The sequence below is a fragment of the Alosa pseudoharengus genome, unplaced genomic scaffold (assembly GCF_046254945.1).
Source record: "Alosa pseudoharengus isolate Yale_2024_CS ecotype anadromous, Long Island Sound unplaced genomic scaffold, YU_APseudo_1.1 YU_APseudo_1.1_scf_6, whole genome shotgun sequence".
NCBI lineage: Eukaryota > Metazoa > Chordata > Actinopteri > Clupeiformes > Clupeidae > Alosa > Alosa pseudoharengus.
In genome coordinates, this window is record NW_027468848.1 from 22,391,383 (window position 1) to 22,413,185 (window position 21,803).

Genomic DNA, 21,803 nt, shown 5'->3' on the forward strand with positions numbered 1-21,803 from the left:
TTTTAACATAGTTTGAAAGGGACAGGATTCAGGAATAGGCTACTAAGACAGGCCCCTCTTCTGTCTGACTCACTTCATGTTACCCCTGTATGCATTATAGACTGGCTTCTGACAGAAATGACGTTTTGTGCCAACATGTAGAAACACTAGGCCTACTACAGCCTTTAATTGGTGAATGGTGGTGCAAATTCCTTTATTTGGTTATTGTCCGCGATTCACATTAACTGTAGGCTATCATCACATTGTAAACGTTTTTTCCAACTTGTGTGCTGTCGCCACATTTGATCACGTTTTGCCTGCATGGATGCACGATTGAGTGCGCATCTAAATAATATGCAAGATGCAACAATCATTTCTAAGAGGCCTATAAACGGTAATTTCTGGCATTACTACTAGCATATGAATGCATTATGTATGTTGAAAGACGTGAAAGAAATGACACAGGCTTGCACAAATTCATCATTTAAAATAAAATAAAATAAAATAAAATAAAATAAAATAATAGGCTACAATATGGAAAATGTTCCCTTTCAGTCTGATCGGCTCCAAACATGTATGGCCATAGGTCACTAATTTGTGTGTTAGTTACGTTTGATTACATTTCTGATGCGTGTTGGTTTCCTGTAGGCCTAGTGTAGCACTTTATTCGTGCTTTCTTTTTCTATGTCCGTATATTGGGGGGGACATTTTGGTCATATTTGAATATTTTGGGGGACACGTCCCCCTCAATGTCTATGGTGACTACGGCCCTGAATGTCTGCACTCTGCAGAAGGTTTCCAGAAATATCCCTGGGTCAGACATGTTTTCAGTCAGGTCATCAGCACAGGTCTATTTTAGAGTCGGTTCAGATGAGAAAACTCAATCCGATTAGCCATGACCGGCTAATGGCTAATATTCTTTCACTAGGATTTTCATATTTGCAAGGATTAAAGTTCTCCGTCATAGGACGGATTTCCGTCAATTTGATTTTAGAAATGTCATATTTGAGATCGATGCAGATCCGATGAGAAAAAAAATAGGAGGGGGGGGGGGGACTGTCACCTTTGCTTTTCCTTTTTTAAGGCAACTACAAATATTAGGTAAATGTTTAAAGACCTAATAGTGTTCTTGAGAACTTACTGTGTCTCAATCGGTGACCGCTCAAGAAGATACGTCCTATACGGCCTACGTCAGCCATGAGTTTCGCTTTGTATGTTGTAGCTACACACTTGTCTCGGGCGTTTGCTTAAAAAAAAGAACACGTATGGAGGACTATAACGGTCTAAAAGTTAGATTATAGTGACACAATCGAGACAGCTGATGAGGTTGGCCAATCCGTTTAACTTTTTTGGATATGATATTGTGAGCTCTATGTGCGAATTCGGAGGCTGTGTTCTTTCCGTGCATCAATGTAGACACTTACTATCGCGAACTCTTGTCAGGGGAGGTCATTCATTTTGGGTGTCACCTATGACTTACAGATAGCCTGCTATGCCACCCGATGTAGGCTACTATTATTGTTACCGTTTTTAATCAATGCAACTAACATTATGTGTAAAGCGACGCAATATAAACCGTAGCCTATGCAATTTATTATCCCGTCTGTTATGACATAAAACAATGTTTTTCACAATTTGCGACGGAAGGTTTTGCCTGAGCGTGTCGAGTAAGGGGGTCAGTCGTGTTTGTGACGCACAGACAGCCTTGTAGCCTATTTTGCTTAGGCCTCACTTTTAACGACAATAGGTTGTGAGTGTATGTTGACAAAAAATAACCATACAATTAAAATAGTCAACTTAAAACTTTGCTATAAAATATTAATTTATAGCACAAAACCATAACCAGTGGGCCTACCAGAACCTCGCATATTAGCGTCATGATTTGTGTGCGTCTATTTGGCAAGGCCACTAGCTGTCATGGATGCGTTGTTGCTAAAGGAAGGCAGGTGTCAAAAGTTAAAAAATAAATGCAGATGGGCAGCTGTTGGAAACGGGGGAGAACTAACAAGCCATGGTGTAAAGAAATTAAAGTGCCAGGAGTTTGCTTTTGCGCGGTTCGCTGCAAGAAAATTGTTTATGGATGCAATAGGAAAACGTTTTAGCACGCCACCAATCAGAAGACCGCCATAAGGTTAACGTTCGTGCACTTCAGGACATCTTCCCTACCTGGTGCAACTAGCCACCACGACAGAGGTAGGCTACGTTTATCTATGGCTGACCGTTTTTACGTTTAGAAAGTAGGCTACGCATGTTCTTTCATAGCGCAACACGACCTGTCCTTAACCATATCGCAACCTCTTGTCAGCCTTATACAATCTGTTGCTGAAGACAAAAGCGCCGTCTCCAGATTGTCGTTACAAATGCGCAGACCTCCTGCATGAGCACACACAGTATTGCTGCTCATTGGAAAACTGAGTTGTCTGTAAAACTCAAAATTACCATGTTATCATTAAATGCGGATGAGGCAACAAATGGAAATATGAACAATATCTAGAATGTTCTGATTTGTTACTTTGATGAGGAAATGGGAAGTCTTGCAAACTTGATTTTACTTGGTGTTGAATTGCATATTAACAAGAAAAAAATCTCCCCTTTAAACACTTTTGGCCTGAAGTAATTAAATAAGAGTGTGTTAAAGCCTTTCTACAATATTGCTGCAGTAGAAAAGAACAGCAATGGTTAATCAGCAATGGTCAGGGATGGTACTAAAATCTCAATCTCAATCAAGAACACTCTCAATTCGCCTTATTCACATGGCGGCCATTGGCGGCTAAAACGAGGCTACAGGGTACACAAACCATAGGATTGTTATGTTCTATGCATTCACCTGTAGGTGGCATTAATTATATAGTAAGTGTACCCTGTAGCCTCGTTTTGGTTTAAACAATGGCCGCTGTGTGAATAAGGCGAATACTCCCTTTACTTTGCTGTTTGCATCTTTTTGTACATTAAAAACCAATAGGTCGCGACCGCAAAAGGGGTGCTATCTCTATAGGTAGATATGAACAACGTATGACTTATGGCCTGAAAAAAGTTCAGTCAAACGATTTTTTTTCACTTTAATCCCTGTATTTGGATTGGGATGGCTTGTGAAAATCTCTATGGAATAGGTTACATTTGGTGTGTGACCTTGCTGACTTCCCCAGCATTTATAGGCTAATGAAAATCTGTGATGAGTCTGTGTGGTTTTCATTTGCCTACATGCATGCACGTTTTATATTATAACACGTTAACAGATGGCGGCACTAGTACAGTTGCACTGGAGTCCCATTGAAAACAGGGAAGTGAAAACACAGACGGAGTGAAAAACACTTGACACATGGTATCTTAAGTGAATCGGGGTAGCCCTAACTCCGTGAGTCAGGTTGCAGCGCTATCCACAACATTTAGAGTTGTTGAAATAAGAATCGTTGACCACGAACCAATCTCAGTTAAGATATAAGTATTTTGTGTCGTGTCAGTTTATTTTATTTTATTTTATTTAGCTCTAATGTGAAACCCAGTTCGAGGGATGTTCGTGACATGTAAGTTGCTTAGGTAGCTAGCACACTAGCTAACTTACTTGTTTGACAACCCCTGGCTGTCAGTGGTGGTGCATCAAGGGCTAAGTTAATATCACTGTGTTGTCGACTACCTTTCCGAAGACACGGCTAAAATCTCCAGATTTTCTCTTCCGTCATGGAACAATTTGATGAAGGTAAGACACTTGACGTCCTTATACGTTTAACCAAGAACTTGACTTTATCTTACCTGCTCTCCATCCTACTTCTCAAGTGCCTAACCAGACAGCTAGTTATGCTAGCTAGCTAGTTCGAAGGAGCTAGCTATGGAGACGCTCGATTTAATGTTAGCTAGTTTTAGTCGGGTTTTAGTCCTTGTTCACTGGATGGTCAGTTAGACGATGACTTGCATAGATGCTAGGTGAACGAGTTGGTACTGGTACTGCATGCATGTATGGGTTTTGCAAGTTCAGTTGTTAGCTATATTAGCCTAATTGTAGCCTTCCCCGAAGAGATAAGTTTGCTCTCTACTTAACTGCGAAGTTACAAGTTTAGACGAGGTCATGGGTTAGTTAAGGACAGAGTAACGTTTGTCTAAGCTAGTCATCACGTTTAAATATAATACCGTTAGCATCTATCCCCTTGTACGCTTGCAGTACTGGGAACTCTTTGTTTACTTCTGAGTTCATCTCACATGGTCTTGAAAGTGCATTTATTTGGATTGACAGCACCTAGCTACTAGCATAGTAGTCTCAATGTACATCCTAACTTTCAAACAAATTAGGCTAATGTCTCAATGAAAGGATACAACGTCATTCTAAGAACAACACAACAGCAAGATCTTTAAAGTACTGTGAGGGTTAATTTTCTAACTAATTTGTGTGTTTAACAAACTAACTTTCAAATATGGTTCTCACAGCTGACTTACAGTGAGTAGCTAACCACCTAGCTGTAGGCTATGTGATAAACAGTGCTAGGTTATTGTTGCCATGCCTGAGAGAGCACTGGGGGTATTTCAAGTACGTACTGTAGTTTAGTGACAAACCTGGGTAAGTTAACTCCGAGTAAGTGGTAAACCTCCTAATAGAAGAGCTGTATGGCTTCATTCTCCTAACAAAACAATGCAATAGGGCTCTTGTTGTAGGAGGTTTACCACTTACTCTGAGTTAACTTACCCAGGTTTGTCACTAAACCAAGTAAGCTTACTTGGAATACTCCCCTGGACCATCTGAAGTACTTTGTTTTCAGAAGTCTATCGTGTAGTGTAAAGCCTTCCTGCAAAAGGGGTCATTCACGTCAGCTGATTATTTATCAGTAACATTCAGTTCACTGCTCTAGCAAACAAACAAGCTATAATCAGAATGAGCCTTAACACCCACCATTCAGTCTGGACAGTGTGCATGAGCTTGATTGCTTTGATTTGGAGATACTGATTGCTTGTGCTAAGAAGTAATGGCCAAGGTAATGTAATATGCCAGGTCCAGCTTGTTCTAAAATATTTCTATATCTGGACATGTTTGGATGGTTAGTTCATTGTAATCTGCAGAAGTATTCTTGCTTTCAACAGTTGGTTTATTGCTTTCATACAAATTGTTATTTTTGGTGATGTACAAAGCCTGAAGTCTAATCTGCAAAAATGGGCCATGATAGTGCTCCATGTAAAACAAACAAGCATTTCATTTTGGCTAGATTTCATTGATCAAACATGGCAGCTTGAGTTCTGTTGACTTACGTTTTACGTTGAATTGTTTACAAGTCAGTACACACCTGCAGTCTATGCTTTACAGTTACAGCCTCACTTAAATCGAGGAGTTTGCACAGAGTTCATAAAATGCTTATTCATTAAGAGAAATGGCAGAGTTAGGTTATTTGTTTTGGGTGTTCGGAGAAATTATTGCAGGGTTTTATGGTTTGGAGATTTATACCAGGCTGCATTGTTTAGAGTATTGTTTTGAGTCATATTTAGCACAAAAAGTTAGCGAGGACACTACAGCTACAATGATTAATTATATTATTTATCTCATTTGAGTGTTGTGCGAAGAAAGTGCTTTACTGTAGAAGCGAGAAATTAGGAAGTGTACAAATGAGGAAGAAGTTTGTTGTTGTCTTATGATCAATCTGGGTCAGAGCTCTCAGTTACAGCCCCACATTTTAGGCCTGGGCCTTACTGCCCACGTGAAAGTTTTGATTTTAGAACTAGAAATTCTCGTCTATCAAGGTAAAAATGCCAGTGTCATTGAATCCATGCGCATCCATGCAGAACCGTAGTGACTTGATGATTGAAGGGACAGGCCAGCCCAGAGCCATATAAAGGTACCTTTATACGGCTCTGGGCCAGCCTATGGCCTTGTACCGTGATTAAAATGATGATAATCAATGGCAATGACTTATTCAGTGTCAAATCAGAGTTCAAATCAGGTCAAGTTCCAGAACTAAGGCCTTATTTTGGAGGCCATGTTTTAGCATCACCGTCTTAAAAAGTATTATTCCTAGTTTGCTATACCTTGGCCTGTGGCGATTTGGGTCAAATTTCCCACCCTTCATCTCCCTATATTCAACCCTGTGCACTCCACACTAAATGTCCATACACTGAGCTACATCCACACAGATTTTCATGTGCCTACTAGCTACCCCAAATATCATTTTAATCCTTTGAAAATGACTGACAATTGTAACCTTCCCTTGTTTTTAACCTTGTATCCCTTATCCCTTTTTCCCCAAATGATTGATCCCAATTGGGTATGAATACCCTCAATGTCATTTTCTGTTTTGTTTTAAATCTAAGACCTTAGTAAGAAAACCTACGAGTATGCCATACAAGCCATCATACTATGAATATGTTTTTCTTCTATCCTTCAACATTTTGGCTGGCTATGAATAATGTTTTTCAAAATATTAATGCCCAAATAGCCTATTGCTTCCCAGATAACACGGGGCAGCCTTGGCCTACTGGTTAGGGCTTCGGGCTTGTAACCGAAGGGTTGCCGGTTCGATCCCCGACCAGTAGGAAAAATGTGGGTGGGGGAAGTGGTTGAGCACTGCTCTCCCATGCCCACATTCACGGCTGAAGTGCCCTTGAGCAAGGCACCTAACCCCTCACTGCTCCCCGAGCGCCACTGTAGCAAGCAGCTCACTGCTCTGGGTTAGTGTGTGCTTCACCTCACTGTGTGCTGTTTGTGTTTCACTAATTCACGGATTGGGATAAATGCAGAGACCAAATTTCTCTCACGGGATCCTCAAAAGAGGATATATACTTATAACATGTTTTTCAGGCTGTTAAACCAAAGTAATAGCAAGGGCTGAAAGGGTTATGAAGACATAGGATTTGAACAGAAATATTTTAAAGCCCTTAGTTTTGGGACCCGTTTATGGTGTTTGAACAAAATCTGAGATGGTGCAGTAACAACCTTTTTTGATTTGACACGGAAGTTGTATTGATAGGTCCATGGTCTTCTTTTTCTGGTATAGGAGTGTAGCGAGTAGCCTATTTGTTGTGGATGCCAGGCAAATTGTAAAATTATAGCCTGGACTAAATGCAATGGTCTGGACAGAAGAGGTGTTTGTTTGGGAAATATTTGCACAAAAATGTGCTGTCATAAGTGTATTGCATTTGTGGAGACAGCTTGCTCTGTCGTGACTTAAGCTTTTGCACTTCACTAAGCACTTGTCTAGTGACTTATTCAGACATGCCGCATTCTAAGCAGTAATGTTCTGTGTTTGGCCCTATCTCCAAATCGACCATGCAGAGCGAGCTCCACTGCCGAGGAACATGATCGAGAACAGCCTGTTCGAGGAGGAGCCGGACGTGGTGGACCTGGCCAAGGAGACGCCCTCGTCCTCCTACCCACTGGACCCGGACGACGTGGTCTACGAGCCCCGCACCTCGCGCCTGCTTGTCCGTGGCCTGGGCGAGAACGATGGCGATGAGGACGAAGAGGACTACGAGTCTTCCGCTCGGCTGCTGGGCATGTCCTTCATGAACCGCAGTTCCAGCCAACGGGCTGCTGCTGCCTCGGTGTACACACGGCAGAACCCCTCCGGCGGCTTCTGCTCCGTGCCCTCAGCCAAGACCCTGGTGGCCGGGGTCTTCATCCTGGTACTGATCGCCTCCATGGTCATGGTCATCTACTTCTTGCCCGGTTGCACGTTTACCAAAGATGGATGCAAGAAGCCCAACGCCACACAGGAAGTCGTCTACCCGATCTCCACCGATGGGAAGCCGTTCCCCTGGGCTGACCTGAGATTGCCCACCACGGTGGTCCCCGTGCATTACGACATCCTGCTGCAACCCAACCTGACCACCATGACCTTCCAGGGGTCAGTCTCCATCACCATGACGCCTCAGCAGGACACCGACAAGCTTGTCCTGCACAGCTCTGACCTAAAAATCAGCCGTGCAACTTTGCAGGGTGTCGAGGTGAAGCCTACAGAATACAAGCCCTATCAACAGATTGCGATTAAAGATGTACAACTCAAGAAGGGACAGCAGTGTGTGCTCAAGCTGAACTATACAGCAAATTTTTCAAACAGCTACGACGGATTCTACAACAGCTCCTACCTAGACACAACTGGCACCAGACGGTAAAGGATGTGTTCACAGGCTTCCTATTGTTGAAAATTGGCATCATGGTTGTTGTTAAATATAGGCACTCTGCAGTAATATTCAGTTTGGTGTGTTTGAGCTTATAGAAATGTAATTGAGTGATAATCTCTGTTTTTTCTCTGGACATTAATTCAATTTGTGTTTTTCCTCCTTGCAGAGTTCTGGCTGCAACCCAATTTGAGCCTTTAGCTGCCCGTAAGGCTTTCCCCTGCTTCGACGAGCCAGCCTTTAAAGCTACGTTTTCTGTGAAGATAAAGAGAGAAGCCGGATACATAAGCTTATCTAACATGCCCAAGGTAGCACAACATCATTAACAGCTTCTTCGTGGAAAAAAAAAAATCACAAGCACAGTTCCATTAATGGCACTCAAAGAGCCCAAATGTTAGGAATCTGATAGCTTTGCTGGACCAAACTGCAAATGATAGCATACATCTCTATCTTTTTTATACAACCTGGTTATGTAGGCTTAATTTGATTGAACACAGCCTTGATTTTTTGTGCTGCAGACCAAGACTACGCCACAGAAGGATGGGCTCCTGCTGGATGAGTTTGAAAAGAGTGTGACCATGAGCACTTACTTAGTGGCCTTCATCGTGGCCAACCTGAGCAGTGTGAGCCGCAACGTTAGTGGAACCGAGGTAGGCTGCTTTTATCAAGCTGTCAATGAAAACAACCTGGAAGAAAAGCTCTAAAAAAACAGGATATCATTGCATGCCATGACAAAAAATGGTTTATACTAAGAGATATGGTACTGATTTAAAAAAAAGAAAAGGATTTCCCCGTATGATGGACTATGGCCACGGAAAGCTGTTTCAGCAGCACATTTATTTCCAGTGGAGCGTTAGCAACGGTCTTCTGTTATATTCTGCTCCTTTCGTGTTCACTCAGACACTAAACATCTTGTTTATGTCCAACAGTGCAACTCTTTATTCAAATTCGACATACGCATAAATCCTTCAGCATTTTAACATGCTCATTCACTAGGTGTAACACCCAACCGGATCCGTGTAAACAGGTGCGCTAAAACAATGCAGTTGATGTCCAATCGGAAATGTTTGTGCTGGCTGAAAAGCCTTCCAGGAAGTGCGTGGCAAATTGTATATTATTTGTCCACTGAGGTTTACTGTGTAGTTATAACTTGTTTATATTATGTGAAGAAAAGTCTTCCTTGTCTGAACAGTATGTGGATATGTGGATGCTTACATTCAGGTCTCAGTCTATGCTGTACCAGACAAGAAGGATCAAGTCAACTATGCTCTGGACAGTGCTGCAAAGCTGCTTGAATTCTACAATGAATTCTTTGACATCCACTACCCCCTAAACAAATTAGGTGGGTCCATCCACACACAATTGTTGTGTGTTTTAGTAGGAGGGACCACTACAATGGTCATTATCTGCGTGTCATTGCAGTCTTTGTCATCATGTGACCTGGTTTTTATTCAGATATGGTGGCTATCCCTGACTTCCTGGCGGGGGCCATGGAGAACTGGGGACTAATCACATTTCGGGAAACAACACTGCTGGTGGGGAATCACTCCTCGCCCCTGGACAGGCAGCTGGTGACCTCTGTTATTGCACATGAAATCGCCCACCAGGTACAGCACTTGTAACCATCCCATCCCCATCCATCTATCCATCACTCGTGATGTTTTGTAGCAGCGTCACCAGCCCACCAGCGATTTCATTTAGTATTGTCATTTAGTTTGGCACCACCAGGTTAGCAACCATATACACACTACAGAGGATCAGTTGGATCAGTTTTCAATCAGTTAGAAAATTGTTGGATTTGTTTTGAGTTCACTGCTGTGTGACCGAAATGTATTATTTTGCATTTCCTCCTTAATATAAATAGCACTACTACAAATTGATATTGACCAAATGTAGTGTATATGTCTAGATGATTGTTTTTGCTGTATATTTTTGTAATTGTATGTACTTTTTGATTATTTATTTATCCCAGCAGCTATTCCACTGGCCAATGTGTGTTGATAGCTGCTTGCATAAGTATGTATGTCATAATCATATTGCTCAGTCTAGGTGCATTTGATTTCTTTCAGTGGTTTGGGAACCTTGTGACCATGAAGTGGTGGAATGACCTGTGGCTTAATGAAGGCTTTGCCTCTTATATGCAGTACATGTCCATTGAGAAATTGTTCCCTGAACTTGATATTGTAAGTTACCTTTGCATGTGTGTATTATAATGCTAATACTTTTGAAAGCATATTGAATTATCTAGTAATGTATACTTGATTTTGAATATTTGTCTAAATAATTAAGTCAATTCAGTTGTTTTGTGGGCTGTTACATTTGATTGCAAAGTTTCTTATTTGCCTTGCTTTGTTTAAAATTGCTTTTAGGACAATGAGTTCCTCAACGTTCGTTTTAGAGCTTTGGCAAAAGACTCTCTGAACTCCTCCCACCCTATCTCTGCCGTGGTGAAAACTCCAGAGCAAGTGGAGGAAATGTTTGACTCCGTGTCCTATGAGAAGGTGCGCTTTTCTGAACCTAGACCAAGTCCAAAAAGAACTGTGATATTTCTGAACGGTGTATGACCTCTAACGTCACTCAAACAATTTTAAAGTTGTTGACCTCATGAAGATGTTTTTAAGTCCGAGCATACTTGTGTGTGTGTGTGTGTGTGTGTGTGTGTGTGTGGGGCTTACAGGGCCACTGTTGGTTTTGTTTGTCATTCCAAATAGTAAGTCTGTGTTTTTAGAATGTGTGCTATTTTATTTTTTCAGGGTGCCTCAATATTGCTCATGGTCAATTCCACACTGAATGATGGAGAATTCCAGAAAGGAGTGATTGATTATCTTAAGAAGTTCAAAAGTCGTAATACAGTCAATGAAGACCTGTGGAACAGCCTTTCCTCGGTAACTTCACCTAAAAACTAGATATTGCAACATTGTCACCTGAGGGGAACAGATGTGCATTTTTGTGCTAGTTTTGTACTATGCGCGGCTACTTCACAGCACAGCCCCCATGTGATTAGTCTTGTCTTCCCATGTACCTTACACAGGTGAGCAAAACATTCAATGTGACGGAGATGATGAACACGTGGACTCTCCAGAAGGGCTTTCCTCTGGTCACTGTGAGCAGAAAGGGCTCTGAGGTCAAACTTACGCAGGAGCACTTCCTCCTTGATGCTGGGAACTTCACTTCCAAGTACTGTTCTGAACACATTTCTAAACTGAAACATACAAACAGCTGAAACAAATTGAAATGGTTTTGCGGGTGGGAATTCTTGACATTTGGATTTAGAAAAGGCCCACCTCTTAGTCAGAGAAAATTCAAATGACCCTAATGTATGGAATTGCCTATTCAGTGATACAATTGTGATTTCATGTTTGTTTGTCCTCTGCTGTTTCTCTTCCATGTGTCTCGTGAAGGAACGTGTGGCACATTCCACTGACATATGTCAATGACAGCTGTAGCAATGCCAGTGGCTGCAAGCAGGTGTTTGTCCTCAAGGAAAAATCAGGTGTGCTTGTCACCTTCAACCTTTTTGCTGTAAAAGACATTATAGCGGTTGCTGTGATTTATCGTTAAACTAAAGTCTATGACTAAATATTGTTTTCTTAAATAATTTTTTATAATTTTGATACTATTCATTTGTTGAATCTATTGCTGTCAATGGGACTTTGCTCTCTGGTTGTACAGATTGACTACTACACTAAATATTTTGAATTACAAAGTTTTTTTTTTAAAGAAATGCTACAATGTATATTTATCATTGTACAGTTGATATGTTTTAGATTTTCAGTTTCTGTGTTTTTGTTTCACACGTTTTTAGCCAAACTAGACATCCCTTCTGATGTTAACTGGTTGAAATTCAACTTCAAAAACGAGGGCTTCTACATTGTGGACTATGGAGTGGAGGGCTGGAGAGCTCTCATAGAAGCCCTGCAGAATGACATGAACGTCCTCACTCATGAAGATCGAGCTGCTCTTGTTAACAACGTATTCATGCTTTCAAGGTACTGACTTAATATGAAAAGTGTCTTAGATTAGTTTGTAACAAGAAAAGGAGTGGCTATTCTACCCATGCACTTTTACGCTTAACATAATATGTTAATAAAGCATTTTTTTGTCACTTCACACATGTGAGACTTCCCAACAGCTATCTGATGAAACCTAATAAGACGTTTCATTTTATTTAATTTGGTGTTTAATTTTCCTTCAGACTGGGCAAGGTGTCCTTCAGGCAGGTGTTGAACATGATGAACTACATGACCAACGAGACGGAGACGGCTCCACTCACTGAAGCCCTGGGCCAGCTCATGCACATCCTCAGGATGTTGGAGAAGAGGCAGGACCTCAACCTAGTGGGCAGGATGAAGGTCGGTCACCTATGTAGACTTAATCTCAGTTATCTAACTAAACCCGCAGAGCAAGGTGAAAGTTAATCCTCCCTTATAGACTTTGGCCTTCTCGCTAAACCTTCAGAGCAAGTTGAAGGTTAGTCACTACTATTAGGGAATTCTAGTCTAGCAACCAGCGTTACAAGTCTAGGGAATATTTCTATGTTGCTAGGACCTTAAACCACATTATCTGGATGTGTGCAGAGGACATGTCAGTCAGTATGTTTGAGCTCAGCAGATGAATGAGAAACCAAGGGGCGGCCAGCTTACCTTCCCGACGGGCCACCTCACTCTTGCCTCTCCAAGGTGTCCAGCTCGCGCTTGGCAGATGTCCACCGTGCAGGGAAACCCCAGAGCAAGGGGAAACCCCACGATCAAGGAGGACTGAAACGAACGACCACACAAACGAACAAACAAACGAAAACGGGCCCAAATGAAACAAAACCACAACTAAACCAAACAGAATATTGACAAGGTGCACAGTTCATGTGTTGCACGGCAAAAGCAGCTGGGAGTTTCACTGCATCGACCCAGCAGCTGAGTTCCCCCAGTTCTCCGAGCCTCTCTCAATTGACTGCCATTCCGCAGGTCTTATAGTCAATCACCAATAAGACCGGAAGTAGCTGACGCCCCTTGTGGATGGAGGATATGCGTGTGGGTGACAGTGTGCTGTCTGCTCTCGTGCTGGTAAATATAAATTTGTCCACAGCCTATATTAGTCAACAAGGCTGATACTGGCCAATTCTGATGTTGGTCAATATATCGGTGCGTCCCTAATAAGACTGCGTCCCTAATCAGTCAGCTAGGTACATTTGATCTCAGCCCTCTTGCTAATCTCAAGGTGTGTTCAAATTAGCAAACAAAGGTGAATGTTTGCACATGTTTTCTATGTATCTTGAGTTTGTGGTAGCTTACAAACAGTTTGAGGAGGTAGTTGTGTGCCAACACACTAGGATGCTGGACAAAGGGTTGATGTTGAAATTAAATGTTCACACAAAGTTCAAAGGAAACATGTTCTCCGCAAATGTTTGCCTCTGTTCTCCAGTGGGCAGCATGAGGGTCAGTCATCTATGAGGATTTAATCTCAGTCCTCTTGCTTAACCTGCAGGGCAGGATGAAATTAGTCCTTTGTGTGTTTTCACCTAACCACTCTAGGTAAACATACTAAACCATATGCCTGTATGCCCTGGCATTTAAGTCTTTACTATTTGTACTATTTGTTACTAAAGACTATTTAGGTCTTTTACTATTTGTTCAGGGTATTTAAGCTATTATAACATGCACCCAGGTCTCCTTTTAGAGATGATTTTTTGTCCCTTTGTGTCCAGGCGTACATCATCAGTCATTTCCAGGATTTGATGGACAGCCAGTCCTGGGGAGTGGAGAACTCTGTGGCCAAGCAAACCCTGCGTTCCACTCTGCTGGAGATCTCCTGCAACTTCTACAAGGGAAACTGCACAGAACAAGCCATGGCTCTCTTCAAGAAATGGGTGGACTCCAATAACACAGACCAGTGAGTGTGGCGCAACAAAACGGTCCTTGTTGAATGATCCGACTTGTGATGGTGTGATTGTCATGAAGTAGCAGTGATGGGCAAGCTACTTACAAAATGTAGTGATCTAAACTACCAGTTACTCTATATCAGTGTTTCTCAAACTTTTTCAGACCAAGGACCACTTAACCAATACAAAAAAAACTCACAGACCACCTAGCTAAAAAAAAAGAGTAGACCTACTTCAACAGTATATTACACAATAGGCCTACTCAATGAACCACCTTGCTTATTGTCTTTGCACCTTGCATATTGTGTCAGAGGATTCATATGATTTAAACTGGCATAGCTTACATAGGCAGTGTTGCAGAACTGTTTGTATTTTCTGTTGGTTCAATATTGCAAAATCTATATTATATTTTATCATGTCTGCTCGTGGACCACTTGGGATAGCTTGCGGACCACCAGTGGTCCCCGGACCACACATTGAGAAACACTGCTCTATATTTAGGTAGGCTATAACTTCAAAAACACAGTTCAATTCAGTTCAAAAACAATAACCCTTGATTGTTACTCTGACAGCTCCACATGATCGCAAAAGGCAGGTAGTGAGAGAGTGTGAATAGATATGACATGGGTATACTCAATTTAGATTTGGCCATTTCTTAAGTTTGCAGGATAAACTGCAATGTAACTCAACTCCTTAACTATACTTAATTAATTCTCAATTATCTCAGTTTCATTCCACTTGGCTGAATTGTTGGTGCTATGTTTAAAATGTACAATTTCCCAGTCAGTTTATGTTTACCTTGTGCAAGTTAAAACCAATACAAACAATTTTGACAGCCTATTTTGTAGACATTGCACAATAAAACCATGCAGTGGTTAGAAACCAGACTCTACCACCAAGATGCTTGAAAGCACAATTTCGTTGCTTCAGCTCAGCCATGGAAAATTAGTTTGTCTAAGGTTTACCGGTATTTGTCTTATTAGTTTGTCTAGGTTTACTCCGATAAGGGCAGCCTAAGGCGAGGATCACATCAGCCAGCGGCAAGCGGCAGCGGCTAACGCAACGCTCAGACCATAATAAGTTTTATCTCATTCCTAAGCAAAACAAACGGTTTGTCAATTGAATACGCTCGCGTTGCGCTTTGAAAGTTGAATCAAGTTCAACGCTCAGCTTGTTCAACGCTAGCGTTACGCCAGCGTTGCCACCGTTCCGCTGCCGAACCATAGAGAACAATAGGAAACCTGCCGCTTGCCGCTGGCTAATGTGATCCCCGCCTAAATGTTTCCCAGACAAAGTAGTGCAATAAAAGACCAATGCCCGTCTCTTCTCAGCTTTCATTGGACAAATGCGTCATATTGGTCAGATTCATTGAATAGAACTGAACAGCCAGAAGGAAGCTCTCCTGTGAGCTCCACAAATGCTCATGATGGTGGGCTTTGGGAAATTCTAATCAATAGTTTTCATAATGTCTTTAAGTTACATCAAACAACTAATCAGTTGCTCAGTAAAATGATCGACAGATTAAATCAACCGTGGGAATAATAGTTGGTTCCAGCCGTGCTGTTTACAGGACCCCCTTCTCCACTTTCTGCTCTTCCGCCAGCATCCCGGGGGACCTGATGAGGGTGGTGTTCTCGGTGGCGGCACAGACGGACGACGGCTGGAACACGCTGCTGGAGGCCTACAGGCACTCCATCTACGACTCGGAGAAGCGCAAGATGCTGGAGGCTCTTGCCAGCACGCACAACGTGTCCCGGATCGCCTGGTGAGGAGATAGATTGTTAGAATGTTCCAAACGCCCCTGCTGAAGGGTTAAAAGCAGCGTTAGTGGTTGCGTTGTTTAAACCCTCCCTGTAGGTTTCCAGTAGTTAGTTGACCAGGTTGTGTAACCAGGCTGTGATCCTTGAAGGTCCTAGATATCATTTCTGGCTTGACATGAGATGGTTTCCCCAATGTTTGAAATTCTAAAAGGCCTGAAGACTGACGATTGATGCTGACATTTACTGTTTTTTTTAGATGGAATTAAATCAGATTGTCATCCAGGATGCATATTTAGTAATGTGCCATTTCTACAGTAAAAGGATATTGATTCATCAACCATTGTTTAACTGTTTACTGATGACATGCCATTTCGAAAAGGATAGTGACTGATAAAAAATATGATTGACCATGTCTGCATAACTGCATTGTACAGCACCTCCACAGCATTCCTTCTAAAATCAGTTGTGTTATTAAATGGATATGGCCACTGTTTATGACTCTTCTAATTTCGTTGTTTTGAACTGATATGCCCTGATACAAAACCCATCAACTCTTTTGTGGGATGTCCATGTGACGCTGACATACTTTATCACTATCATTTGGGGCAGGATACTCAAAGCTGGCCTTAGTGGAAATGACATTCAGAACCAGGAGCTCCCGCTGGTCATCAGCACCGTCTGCAGGAGCTTTGCCGGCTACCTCTACGCATGGAATTTTGTCAAGGAAAACTGGGAAAAGATCACTCAAAAGTGAGCACCTCATGTCCTTCAGATCATGTGGAATTTGACACATTGTTTATGGTCCATATCCAGATTGGAAGGCTACATTATTGTGTTTCTTTCTTTCTTTCTCTCTCTCTCTCTCTCTCTCTTACATGTTTTCTTTTTTTTAGGTTTCCTATTGGGTCTTTTGCCATTCAAAATATTATTGTGTCAACAACCTCCCAGTTTTCTACCAAGCTTCAACTTCAAGAGGTAAGGCAGAGGGGGTAATATTGACTATCAGGTTAACATGTATGTGTACATTTAAATTCATCCTAGCAAACCAGCAATGTCTTGAGTGCTAATCACCAAAGCCTTCCCCCAAAACAGCTTCAGAACTTCTTCAGCTCACTCAAAGACAAAGGCTCACAGATGAGAAGTGTGGAGGAGGCGGCCGAGACAATCAAGCTCAACATCCAGTGGATGGACAAAAACCTGGATACACTCCGAAACTGGCTGTAGAGGCTGCCCATGTACCCCCCCACCACACCTGCCATCTGCACCTCCTCCTCCCTCCACTCCTCTGAACCTCCAGGTGGCACTGCCCCTAACCCCACCCCCCACCACCACACACCACCACAGCAACGCCACCGTTTGCACTAGTAGGAGTTCCAAGCTTGCTCAGGGCTACCCGTTTTTGATTGTATGTCTTGAGACACATACAGGAAAGAAGTTGGGAGTTTTGTACAATTTTTTTTTCTCTCTAAGTGTTCTCTTATTTGGCTACTCGCCAAACATGCATCTTTTGAGTAGAAAAAACGTTTATGCCTTTCGGGAGCAACCGGACACAAAAACGAACCACACAACTGAGAAGCTAAACCGCTAATCTTACTGTGGATACTACTGCCAGTGACGGTCAGGAGTGTCCTCTTAAACACGCTCCCTATGTGGGAATGGGTCTGAATATAACACTTTGTTGTTGATGTCTCCAGGCCTCACTGCCTTTTTGACTCGGGCTTGTCGTATGCGAAAGAGTTTTATTTTTGAGCCATGAGCAGATTCCTTGCACACGTTTGAGGTCTTACAGCTCTTCTGCCGCTGTTACAATGTATATATACTTTTTGCCTTAGCAAGCTCTCCATCTGTTGCATGCTATGTATTTCCAAAGTTTGCATTATGAAAACGATGCTTTTCCCTCCCTCTCTTTTGTATATATGGTTTGAGACGCTGTGAGAGTATTGATGGCCAGTTGGTCAGGGACGATTCTCACACAGTGCTTTGAGTTTGTCATGGGACACAATAATGGCAAAACGGCAACAGGGAATGCACTTTGTTTTTATTTTGACCATTGCTGATGTGGGAGATTACGAGAAATTTATAAAATATATAAAACTTTTATATTTACTTTCATTTCCTGCATTGAACAGTTTTAGTCTTGCAAGTATGAATGCAGCCCACTGGTTCTTGTTGTCCTGAGTTATTTGTTGATTCCCAAATTTAGACGATGCCAATTGTGTCAACTAGACTGCCAGCCTATTCCTTCCTTTGTGAATCAGGTGGGTATTCCAAATACGTGATTTAGTGACAAATTTGGGTAAGTTAACTCAGAGTAAGGGGTAAACCTCCTAATAGAAGAGCTGTATGGCTTCATTCTCCTGACAAAACAATGCCATAGGGCTCTTGTTGTAGGAGGTTTACCAGTTACTCTGAGTTAACTTACCCAGATTTGTCACTAAACCATGTACTTGGAATACCCCCCTGGATTGGATATCCAAATGAGAAGGGCTCAGAGGCACACCTTCCGTGATCAGTGTTTTCACTGAGATGCATTCACTTGGCCCATCCTTTACATAACCAGATTCATCTGTTTCATGAAGTTGTTGTCCATATACAGTACAGTAGTTTATACAGTATACATGAGAAGATCTAAGTATTAATGACTGATCCTAAAATCATGAATTGTCACTGAAAGTATATTTGGCTTTGTCTATGGTGATTCACGATAATAGGATTTTACATAATTCTGCCATAAAAGTCAACACTGCTTATTCACTGTGCAATTTAGAGACATATTTTTATTAAATGCTTACCAAAAATATATATTTTTTAATAGTAAGGTTTGTTTCTGTCCATATGTGCACATTATGAATATAAACAACCTGACATACTTTCTCGTACATTCTAGGAAATGGTGTAGAGGATTAGCTTCAGCCAGTTAGCATCCCAATTAGTGAAAGTGAGGAAGTCCCCCCCATTCAAATCACCCAAAAATATCCTTTAAAAATGGTGCCTCAGTTCTGACCACACCTTCACAAAGTCAATAGGAGCCACATTATTGGTGGACACAGAAGTATGTTGTCTGTGTGGATTGGTGGATGAACTGCCAATTTCCTGCTAGGAGGATCAGCTAGTCCACATGGAGCGAAGTGAGCGCATGATGGACGCCATTTTTAAAGATCGCAGTCACCCACTGAGTGATTTAGACCATATGTCTGTATTTCCAGTTAAAGGAGAAGAGAAACTTCAAAAAAAAAGGCACTCCCTTTTTGCTTTTATATGCTTTACCATGTATAGACTTGTGTCAAACAGTACTTGAAGAACCAGGAGTTCAGAAGGTATCCTTTCTTGATTGTATGTGTTCGGTGGGGCTTGAACGGTGAAGTTCTCAGTTAAGCCAGGTCCGCCTAAGCAGGTAAACTCCGCCATAATGGACCAGTGCTGGAGAGAGGGACCCGAAGGAGACCTTGTAGACCTTGAGTATTTTAGCTGATCGAGGAGCAGCACGCTGGTCTCTACCGGAGGGGAGTGTTACCCTCTCCGGAAACATAGTGGGAGAGCATGTGGGTGATTTCTGAGGGAGTTTGTGAAGGCTGTCATTCCTGGTACTTTTCTGTAATAGGGTGTAAATCAAGTGGGTGTGGCAATGTTCAGCCAACGAATTGAGTAGACCTTGACCACACCCTCCCACCCTAGTGAGATTATTCTTGTTTTCTATTGTACATACAACATCATATGTTTTCATACAGAAGTGAATTTTTAAATTTGATTTAAAAGAAAATCATTTATGTATTTTGCGTGATTCAGTTATTTATCTGCTAAAAGCTTGATCTTTGATTTCTTGTTGTTGCCTGTGGGATATGTTAATTTTGTCATAAATGGCGCACTTGGAAGGTTACCGATTTATTAACTTAAAAAGTCAAGAACATTGTCTACTAATGATGGATGTGGATTATGCAATGCAGAATCTTGTCTGAATGTCAAGAACGAACAAAAGAATGGTAGCATTGGAGAATTGAGGCTCAAGTCTTGCTTTTTAAAAATGGCAAGTTCTACCACCAACAAATTGTACCACTACTTCTGTGCTTGCGATGTTGGCCATTTAATTTAAAGTGAAGTGAAACCTGTGCTGTCTCATTATGCTATAATATATAATTAAAGACATTTTCTAAACTCAGTATATCAATGAATTTGTCAGTCTCTGCCCCAATCATCACCAACACATGGAGCTTTGTGGAACCATGTGCCTCCAGCAGATGGCAATATTGCCCATTTTTATTTGCCCTGACCTTATTTATACCGTATGGTCCTGACTGACATGAAATGATAACGGCGTAGACTACAGCCTCATGTTAAATTGGCTTGACATACGTATTAACTTGTATTGGGTTTGAACTGAAAACCTCACCCCCTTATAACTGTAGTAACCAACAATGATGAGATAGCCATATGGAGAGAGCACAACAGCTTGTCACAATAGAGCTGATTGTTAACTACATACCCAGGGGGCAGAAGGGGTTTTATAGACATGTAATGTGGTAAAAGGTTGTGACCCAGACATGATATCTAGGACCTTCAAGGATCACAACCTGGCCAACTAACTACTGGAAACCTACAGGGAGGGTTTAAACAATGCAACCCCTAATGCTGCATTTAACCCATCAGCAGGGGAGTTTAGAACATTCTAACAGAATATTCGGTTACACCAAAGATCCTTTAGAACACTTCAACCGTCTCTGGTTACACTTTACTTGTCGGTATCTACATAAGAGTGACATGACACTGTCATGAATGTGTCATAAGCATTGTAAACAAGTCATTACAAACGTTTATGTTTGTAGTGTTGTGAAAAAAGGGTCACAGTTGAGATCTGTTAGCCTAATTTGTGTTAGTATGGATCTGGGTATATATTTTGTTTTCATATTTATTTAACTTAATACAATGTCTTAGTTGCACAAGTCATTTTCTGTTTTACAAAGTCACAAAGTAACAAGTTTACAAAAGTCATTTTCTGTTTAAGAATTAAAAAAATAGATGGCTCTTCCATTTTGTCAGGGGCGCAGTAGGTGCGGGAGATTCAAGGGATTAGTCCATTCTCTCTAGTTCATACAGTAGGCTAGCATAAATTGGAAAATATAGGTGGATGAGGAGTAGGCCTAAATTAGAACATGCAAGTGTGCAGGAGCACACACCAGAATGTATCATCACTTATTCTAAAACAGGCTACGACACACATAAATACACTACATCAATTAGGCTACATTATTTCTGACCATGGCCTATCTGCAGATAGTAATACAGTATTCCAACACATACAAAACAAGGTGGCAGTTTGGGCTACAAAGATCAAACTGTCAAAGCAGACAAACAAATCCTCCTATGTAGGACTATGAAAACTTGTGGTGTTGTTAGCTAATTGTTTTCTGTTACAGTTTTTCTCAGCTGCTTTGGTGCGTTACTCAAATCATCATTATCATAATGCAATTTGTTGACAGTTTGAGAGTCACATTGGGGGCAAAATTTGTTGTTCAATTTGTTCAGTTTGAGAGTCACATTTGGGGCAGTTACTCCACGGGGTGCACTGTATCTGTGAGCCTTTTTGCCCTGGCCATGAACATGCTGGTGGAATGCAGAGGCCCCCTGTCCAAGCCTGGTGTCTGACAACCACCAATCTGGGCATTTATGGATGATCTAACAGTAACCACATCATCAGTCCCAGGTTGCAGATGGCTGCTGAAAGGCCGGCCTGGAGAAACTCATCTCATGAGCACGGATGAGCTTTAACCAAGAAAATCCAGGTCCCTGGAGCCAAGGAAAGGAAAAGTGGCAAATCAGTTCCGCTTCTCATTAGATACCATCAGTCGCAGAGAGGCTGGTGAAGAGTCTAGGCAAGGTGTTCAGTATTCCCTGAGAGACACTGAATCCATCAAAGCAACAGGGCAAGAACTGGAGAAACAGCTGATGGCAGTGGACAAGTCTGGTCTGCCAAGGAAGTTGAAGTCCTGGATCTACCAGCACAGAATTCTTCCATGAATCCTGTGGCCTCTCTTAGTGTATGATGAACAGAACAGTAGTGTGAAGGAGGAGTTCATGTTCATCCCCACAACATCAGCTTTCTG

At 41.8% G+C, this 21,803-nt stretch overlaps 1 protein-coding gene across 1 annotated transcript; it reads left to right on the forward strand.

Annotated features, from left to right (window-relative positions):
* The first annotated feature begins 3,213 nt into the window (after positions 1–3,213).
* lnpep (leucyl/cystinyl aminopeptidase) lies at positions 3,214–19,864 on the forward strand. The gene is made up of 18 exons (XM_076271161.1): positions 3,214–3,676; positions 7,226–8,060; positions 8,240–8,378; positions 8,589–8,720; positions 9,292–9,412; positions 9,526–9,677; positions 10,140–10,253; positions 10,440–10,571; positions 10,824–10,955; positions 11,102–11,247; positions 11,472–11,563; positions 11,876–12,059; positions 12,266–12,422; positions 13,772–13,956; positions 15,549–15,710; positions 16,315–16,455; positions 16,599–16,680; positions 16,798–19,864. Exons 1-18 carry the CDS (start codon positions 3,658–3,660, stop codon positions 16,927–16,929), a joined length of 3,057 nt encoding a protein of 1,018 aa, XP_076127276.1. The 5' UTR covers positions 3,214–3,657; the 3' UTR covers positions 16,930–19,864.
* Positions 19,865–21,803: the final 1,939 nt, after the last annotated feature.